The following is a 9,320-nucleotide window of genomic DNA, read 5'->3' as shown; positions in this document are numbered from 1 at the left end:
ACACGGCGGCTGGCTTGGCAAGTTATCATGGCATGGCAGGATGCGAAGGAACCTCCTCTATTTGGAGAGGGAAATGAGGATGAGGATTAAATGGGAGTTAAGGTTAGTTTTTATTTCAGTTAGTGTCTGCTTATGTCCCAAGCAATTTATTTTTCATTAACCCCATTACGGGTGGAACTCTTATAGAGTTGCGTCAGTTTTTCTTTTCTATATTAGTATGTTTAACCTTGTTTTGCAGATGTTCCAAAATTTCACGCGTTTCAATGGTATTTTTCTACCCTTTTTTTAAATACTTTGAGGACAAAACATGCTTCTTGTTTTGGGGGATAGAAACATGTGTAATTAAAGCATATGTTAGGATATAGATATATATAATATGCACTTGTTTTTATAGTTAAAAATTCAAAAAACATTTAAAAATATTAATAAAAAGTTTATGTTGTACACTTAGGAATATTGGTATTGTTTTCCTTCTCTAGGCCCTTGATAATCTAGAAATCTCACGTAGTTTTTGTATTAGAATAGTTTTTAGAAACTTAGGTTAATATGTAGGTAATAATCCTTACATCTATCTATAAATATGTTACATGAGTATCTATGATTGTTGGCAGTAAGTTTCTGAAATCTAGGCTAGAGTACTTATTCTATAAATCCTGTGAGAATATAGACTCAAGCATTATATGAGTGAAACATGTGAGAAATGACACAAGGGAGAAGTAAAATCCGGATAGAGAAATCACACGTCCACTTGCTTGATTACTATACCATATCCTAAGCGAGAATTTAGGCCCTCTTTGGATCGATATAGCTAGAAATTCAAACCTATGAATTATTTTCCACTAGTCGCCCCTCTGAGCCTTTCTTTAGTCTTTCATAAATCGCAAATCCTTTACCCTGTTACAAAACAAAATAAAAAATCAACCTACCCATTCATTGAATAAGTCTGAGAATAGAGATGAAGAATAGAAAAGAGAAAGACCTTTAAAATCAAGAATTTGTTAGTCGCTTCAGATAAGAAAAGGAAGTTTCCATCCAAATAAAAAAATAAAAAAATAAAAGAAAATAAAGAGTTAGAACTCCAAAAATAGAATCAAAGGAGTCAAAAGCCAAAGAAAAAGAAAAATATGGCTAAGGATGGAAACAAAGTGTAGAAGCAAAAGTAAAGAACAAGGTTTCTCTAGTTACATAATATCAAAACTCTATTATCTCAGACTTGTCCTTTTTGAATATCCATTTCCTTCCTTCTTAAACCATCACCTAATCCCCGCAACACCTAATAAAAACCTCTAGCTCAATTAGGAATAGGTTAGTGTGATAGTAAGTGGCAGATGTGTTTGATCGACTCCAGCTTCCTTGTGTGTCATTGAGATTGTAAGGTAAAGTGTGGCCACTACACACTGGAGTAGCGAAACTTGAGCTGAAAAATCAGAGTGGTTTTTATCTTGACATTTATGTGAGGACGCTATTCTGAGTTTTCATAAACGGACCTGCTAGTACATCTCATATTATTACTCATTGTATATATGTTTATTCGTAGATGATTGATTATTATGCATATATTAGCTTAGGTTTCGACTTGATTATTCTGTATTAATTGCTAGTGAGATGTATAGATAATTGAGACATATATAAGGAAACAATAGTTTTATTTTGAGTCGTTGTAGTATAGATGAAGTTTGTGAGTACCTTTCTGGAAAAACTCTCACGAGGCTATAACTTCGTCCCACTAGGGAATTCCTAGTGGTTTAAGCGCCTTGTTGCATATGGTCAATGCAATCGCATTCTTTCGCTAAACGAGATTAGTTAGAACTCCATTTTTGGTCACTTATGCTAATTTCTCATATTTGCTTGAGGACAAGCAAAATGCTGTTTGGGGGTGGTTTGATAAAAGCCTAAAACTGTAGTTTTAACCCCTTAACAATAATACTTTTAGACCAATTATGCGAGTAATAAATAAGAGTTAATACTAATTACATGTTTTTATGTATTTCAGGCATTGAAGTCAATTATGTGCAGAAATGTGCCACTTTGGCGATATAAAGGAGCAATGGTTGGTTGCTAAGAAGTTCTGTGATTAAAGGCCAAGATTAAAGGAGAAAAAGGCTTTGTAAAGCCCGGTCAGAAGCTGAAAAGTCAGAGTCAACGCGGGCAGAAACATCACACAAAAGTCAGCAGAACTTCCGAAGATCGTATCTTTGGACTCAAGCCTCGGAATTAGGTGTATGTTATGTCAAAACGACCGGCTCGGAAAGATCTTTCCAACGATCCAAACCTTGACCCAATCAGAGGAGCAGAAGTAGACAAAAAATCTGTTGAAGTCAAAGCCAGCTGAAAAGGGCCCTGTGGACTGAAGAAATTGGGCTTTGGGCTTGATTTTCCGGCCCAAAAACATGGCTCCTCAGCCCATGCACGAAAATGTGGATCTGGTCTCCTCTATTTCCACACACAAGACTTAGGTCTTAAGAATGAATTAGCTTAGGATAGAAGGTAGCCATTAGAGTAGCTATTAAAGCTTAGTTCTAGATCTAGTTTTTCAATTAATTAATTAGTTGTTATTCTTGTTTTAGTTTCAATATTGAATCATTTTTTATCATTCATTAGATTAATAAAATAGTTAGTTCTTGATAATTTCAATTTTGTTATTTTAAATTGCTTAGATCTAATTTCAATTCTTAGTCGTTAATGATTTCTTAGTTGTTAATTTAGATTTCAATTATTGTTTAGTTGAATTTAATAAAGTTAGAATCTTTATATTATGTCTTATTCAATTTCATTTGGAAATGATATTTTGATGAATCAAGGCTAAACCTCTATTAGAGGGGTTTGATGAAGCCTTGATGAAAACTTGATTGTGTAGTATAGAATCGTTGTAAGAGTCTATTCCACTCTAGAAAGTCGATTGATTAAATACGAGAATGGGTGGACGCCCTCACATGTTAGTTATGAATTGGTAGAGATGCCATGTATAATTAGGGATTAAAACGACCAATTCTTACCGTAAAAACGTAAGAATTGGATTACAACAATCTATGCTAGTTTCTTAAGTTGGATTCAAGGTGGATCAAATTCCTCTAATTCTTTATCCATATTTGATTCATCTATATTTAAGTACTTTAGTTAATATTAGTATAAAATCAATTGATAGTATTATCTCGTAGTATAAATTCACATCCATAATTATTGCTCTCACCATTGTTCCTTGTGTTTGTTTAATTGAATTTAGTTAAGTCTTGAGAGTTAAGAGTGGAATGAATCCGTACTATATATATATATATATATATATATTGCATGAATCTATATGTGGAGTAGAAAATAAATAGTTGATACCATAAGAATAAGGTTAGAGTAATCTAATTGAGTTTTTACGGGTTATCATCGCTAAAGGGACACATTTTTGCACATATTCGTCTCCAATGCCTGAAATACACAAGAGCATGATAACAGTACTAACTCTTACTTATTAATTACATAATTTGTCTAAAAGTAATATTGTTAAAGGGTTAAAACTACAGTTTTAGGCTCTTATCAGTCTTTTAGAAACAAAAGTGAAAATGCAAAATTTTGAAGTTATAAAAAACTTAGCATGCAATAAACTGGTCTTCCTGTCACAACTATAATAGTGAACCTAATGGTAGAGTTAATTTGGATCTGTTGGGATCATGATTATATTCATGTTGAAAAGATTTAAGAAAATAGTCAAGCAGTAGTTCATGCCTTAGTTACTAATCATGCTCAAGGAAAGAAGTTTTTTCTCACAGTTATATATGCCAGTAATGATTTATCATAGAGAGAAGATCTATAGGCTTTCCGTAAGAGCTTATCTCCCTGTTTCTCTGAACCTTGGTGTGTCACTGGTGATTTTAATAACGTGCTCTTTTCACATGAAAGAGTTGGTTGCGCGGCTGTTCACCCTAGGGAGACTAAGGGTTTTCTGGACTGCATTACCTTCTCTGGACTTACTAATCTTAAGTTTTCTGGTAATCTTTTTACTTGGTCTAATAATGCTGAAGGGTTGAAAAGGAAAATGTCCAAGATTGATAGAGCTCTTATCAATGTTGCTTAGACTAATTCTTTCTTGTCTGAAGCTGTTTTCTCTCCTCCTGGTATCTCGGATCATTCACATGTTTATATCATTTGGCACAATGCAAGAAAAGTTCACATGCCTTTTAGGTTTTGTAACATCTGGTTCATGCATCATGTGTTCAAAGATGTACTGGCTCAGTCTTGGTCTATCAACTTGGCAGGAAATCCCATATATATTCTAAATGCTAAATTGAGATTCCTCAAAAAAGCAATCAGAGGATGGTCTAAAAGCAAGTTCTCAAACTTTTCTAACAAAGTTGCTGTTGCAAAGGAAGAGTGGTATATTGTTCAAAATTCTCTTTATCAAGCACCTTTTGATCCTACTAAAGAAAAAGATGTTATAGCCTCTTATGTTACTATAGTAATGATGGAACAAGCAGACCTAAGGCAAAAAGCAGACTGTGATTGGCTCATGTTTAATGACAATTGCAACTCATACTTCTTCAACACTATAAAGGAGAAGAAAGGCAGAAACCTTATCTGGTCTATTGAAAATAGTAATAACATTCTTCTGAAGGATCTTGAACTTATTTCTTCAGAGTTTCTATCCTTCTATCAAAGGATGTTGGACATGAAATCTCCAATATCTTCTGAGGCATCTTTCTATAATGATTTAACTATCTCAGGTACTATTTCTTCTTATATATATGATGAGTTAGATTGTCCCCCCTCGTTTGATGAGATCAAATCCACTCTTTTTTCCATGGAAGACAATAAAGCACTTGGCCCTGATGGCTTTAATGCTTTCTTCTTTAAGAAATGCTGGAACACTGTGGGAGAAGATTTTGTGAAGTCCATACAATACATGTTTGAGCATCATTATATTCCACAAAGTATTAACTCTACCTTTTATTGTACTGATTCCCAAGATTCTGATTCCTAAGAAGTTTTTGATTTTAGACCTATTGCGTGTACTAATGTTATCTACAAGTGTGTAGCAAAATTGATAACTAACAGGCTGCAACCTCTCATGGATATTATTATTGCTCCTTGCCAATCTGCTTTTATACCTGGTCATTCTATCCAAGAAAATATACTTCTATCTCATGAACTTTTAAGAAGTTATACCAGGAAACATGGTACTGCAAGGTGTACTCTTAAAGTTGATATTCAGAAGGCTTATGATTCTGTCTCTTGGTTTGCCATCTCCTACATGCTAGACATTCTCAAGTTTCCTCTAAGGATCAAAAGGTGGATAACGTGCTGCTATTCTTCTCCATTCTACTATGTGATCATTAATGGTGCTCCACAGAGGTATTTGCAGAGGAAAGAGAGAGGATCGGAGACAGGGAGACCCTCTTTTCCATACATTTTGTCATCATCATGGAAATTTTCAACTCTCTAATGTCACAAGCATACCGAGTAAGGAGATTATGTATCATTCTAAATGCAAACATTCTAGGATCACACATCTATGTTTTCTTGAGATGATATCCTTCTTTTTGTCAAAGGTCATGAATGATCTATTCTTGCAATCAAAGCTCTTACCCGCGTTTTAAAGCTAACCTGGTCTATATATCAACTCAAATAAATCTGCTATGATCCTTGGTAGTGATAAAAGTAAATAACTTGATGTTTTACTCCTACTTAACTAATTAAACTTAAACAAAAGTAAAACATATGAATTTATGCTATTAATCAAAGTTTCTGCCGTTATCGATTCAATATGTGGAGTAGAGAATTCGTTCCACTCCTAGCTCATTTAGATATAAAGTTTCCTAGTTTATGTAATTCTAACAAAATCGATGAGAGAGTAATGTAATGAAATTATGCTAAGGCGTACGATTTAACTAATTTGATGTTATGATTTAAACTCTGGCAATTCAATACTAAGATGTGAATATCGAGAAGGAATTAGGGGATTTGATTCTACTTTGAATTCGACTTAATAAACTAGCATAGATTTTTGTAATCATAATCTTTATGTTTTCACATAAAGATTGGGTATTTCTAATCCCTAATTATTCATGGCAATCTCTACCAACTAATAATTAGCATGTGAGGCAATTTAAACCCATTCTCATGGCGAATTAACTACCTTCTAGAGTGAATAGATTATTATAACTATTTCTACACTAGCACAATCAAGTTTTCATCAAAGCTTCCTCAAACCCCTCTAATGGAGGTTTTAGCTTCAATTCATCAAACTATCATTAATAAATGAATAAGAAGAAGACATCTTGAAGAAATGTAAAATTACTTTATTTAATCTAATGAACAAGAGTCTAATTATTCAAAACTATATTAAAACTAAGTCTTGACTAATTAATTAAGTCTAATCTATATTATCAATCTAATCTAGGAGAGGATAATAAGTTAGGCCTTAGTCCTCTTTATATAAAATAGGCTAGGTCTACAAATTCGTGCATGAGCTTTGGAGCCATGTTTTGGGCCATAAAATCGAGCCCAAAACTTGATTACTTCGGTCTAAAAATGGTTTCTATGTTGGAAATTACTACAACAGCCTTTTCGTCCACTTTTGCTCCTTTGATTAAGTGAAGGCTTGAACCATTAGAAAGCTCTTTCCGAGCCGGTCATTTTGACATATGGTAGGCCCAATTCTGAGGTTTGAGTCCAAAGATACAGCCTCGAAAGTTCTATTGACTTTTATGCGCTATTTCTGCCTGCGTTGACTTTGACTTTTCAGCTTTGATTGGGCTTTAAAAAAGGCTTTTTCTCCTTGAATCTTGGCCTTTAATCATAGAACTTTTTAGCAACCAACCTTTGCTCCTTTATCTCGCAAAAGGGACACATTTCTTCACATAAATGACTCTAATGCTTGAAATATATAAAAGCACATAAACAACACTAACTCTTATTTATTAATCACACAATTGGTCTAAAAGCAATATTATTAAGGGGTTAAAACTATAATTTTGGGCTCTTATCAGGTAGCATGACAGCTGGTGCAGCTGATGAGTTTTCTGCTTTGATGGGAGTCCAAGTTATTAAACCACCTGTCAAATATTTAGGACTTCCTTTGGTGGCTGCTAGACTAAGTATCAGTGATTGCCTTCCTCTTATCAAGAAGGTCTCATGCAGGATTACCAATTGGAAGTGTATGAATCTGAGTCATGCAGGAAGGCTCCAACTCATTCAATCGATTCTCATGTCTTTTCACTCTTACTGGGCTTGAACCTTTCTCCTTCCTAAAGGTGTGCTCCTCAAGGTTTCAAAACTCTGAATCAAATTTCTAGAGTGGGCCACTTATGGAACCTAAAATGCATCAAACTTCTAGAGAAAAAAAATTGTTGTACAGTAAGATGGAAGGCGGGTTGGGTATCACAGACCCTATCATATGGAATAGAAGTGCTCTGTGTGGATTGCTTTTCAAAATTGCAAGGAAGGAAAATAATATATGGGATAACTAGATGTGGAGGGAGCAAATAAAGGCAAAGTTCTTCTGGACTATGAAAATCCCACAAGACTGCTCATGGTCATGGCGATCTATCCTCAAAAGCAGAAAATATGCTCAACTCTATATCAAATATATCATTGCTAAAGGTAATGATACCTTGCTCTGGCATGATATTTGGTGTCTTAAGGAGCCTCTTCTATGTAACAGTGAAGCAAAACATATCCTTCATCTACCTGAAAATGCTATGGTCAATGAACTCATTGAGGATGGTAAATGGAACGCTCTAGTTCATGACTTGCCTAAATGACACATCAAAAATAGCATTCTAAAGGTAGACATCTTTTCTGAACTTGCTAAGGATCAAGTGGTGTGGACAGATACCCCTTCAGGTGATTTCTTTATCAAATCTGCCTACAATTCTTCAAGAAGGAAAAGGAATAAAAGGATCTGGTCTAATCTTGTTTGGCGAAGATTGGTGATGCCCAAATACTCATTCAATGCCTAGCAACTTTTCTCGGGAAGTTTGCCAACACAAGATAGATTAGTGTATAAGAAAGTTTTGCAGGTTTCTTCATGTTGTTTCTGTGACAACAGCAGTGAAAACTCTAAACACTTATTCTTTAACTGCAACTATACAAAAGAGGTCTGGTCAAAGGTAAAAGTTACTATTGGATTGGGGCGGCAAGTGGAACATTCAAACAAGGAGTGGTGCAATCTCATCAATATGGTTTGAGGCAAAACACCATTGGCGAGAAGTAATCAAGTTATATATTTGTGTTACTATTAGATACTTATGAATTTGAACACAATAATAGAAGATTTAATTGAGTGTCCTTGAGTCCAATAGTCATGGAGTTCAATGTTGCTTAGAGATATGAAGCAATACTTGGAAGTACAAGTGGAGGAGATACAAGATTCACATCAAACCGAGAGTTAGGCTGACAGGATAGGTCTGAATTTTAAGTATAAGAAGACTACAATATAGCAGGTTAGATGGCTTTTTCCACCTTACGGGTTATGTCAAACTTAAGCTGTGATGGTTCAATGAATTTAGAGCATGTTGGCTACGGTGGAATGGCTCGAGATGAGCATGGACATGTCGTGTTTACTTTCCTTTGGAGGAGGAAATGTCTAGTCCATTTTGTTTCATGAATTAAAAGCTATCGAGATTGGGATTAGCTTCACGTATTGCTCGGGATTACACAAAGGTTGTAGTAGCTTGCATTCTTTGAGAGCAATACAAATTCTAAAGGAAATAGAGCAACCTCCATGGACATCTTTGGAACATTGTAACTACAATTAAAACCTCTTACTAAGGCTTCATTAAGTGAATTTAATTCATGTTTATAGAGAGGAAAACCGAAAGCGCCAGATCATCGGCAAAACTTTAATTAGGAGAACCTTTGCAACCTCATGTATTTACACCCCTTTTATGTAATATATTAAGTTCTATAGTAGAGGAAGATGTAACTGAAATTTATGAGAGGTTATAATCTGATGATGGCGTCTGCAAAATCCTAGCATCATTCCAAAAAATAAATAAAGTGGTTTTTAGGTTTTAGTCCTACTTATAATAGCGATATTATGCTTTGATACATTTATAATTAAAAATTAGACTTTAGTCCAACTTTTGCCTTGTATTTTGCTTAATAAATAGAATACCCTTACACGTGCGGCTCACATGTTTGATGAATTTTAGGACTAAAGCCTAATATCGCTATTATAAATAGGACCAAAGCCTAAATACCCCTAATTTCATACAGACAAAAGGGATTAATACAAAAGGAATTAATTTTGATTCTTCCATTTCAATTGCCCTTTTCTTGCATGAGAATTTATCAGTGTATTTAACAAGTTAGAAACACTGAATAACTTGAAG

The 9,320-nt window shown here is 34.4% G+C and overlaps 1 protein-coding gene across 1 annotated transcript; it reads left to right on the top strand.

Annotated features, from left to right (window-relative positions):
- Positions 1 to 5,053: 5,053 nt before the first annotated feature.
- On the top strand, positions 5,054 to 5,428 carry LOC147495273 (uncharacterized). Its single transcript, XM_086568351.1, has one exon. The coding sequence runs from the start codon at positions 5,054 to 5,056 to the stop codon at positions 5,426 to 5,428; it is 375 nt and encodes a 124-aa protein (XP_086424477.1).
- Positions 5,429 to 9,320: the final 3,892 nt, after the last annotated feature.

Source organism: Coptis chinensis, chromosome 6 (assembly GCF_015680905.1).
Source record: "Coptis chinensis isolate HL-2020 chromosome 6, ASM1568090v1, whole genome shotgun sequence".
Taxonomy (NCBI): domain Eukaryota; kingdom Viridiplantae; phylum Streptophyta; class Magnoliopsida; order Ranunculales; family Ranunculaceae; genus Coptis; species Coptis chinensis.
This window is presented reverse-complemented; position numbering and strand designations above follow the sequence as displayed.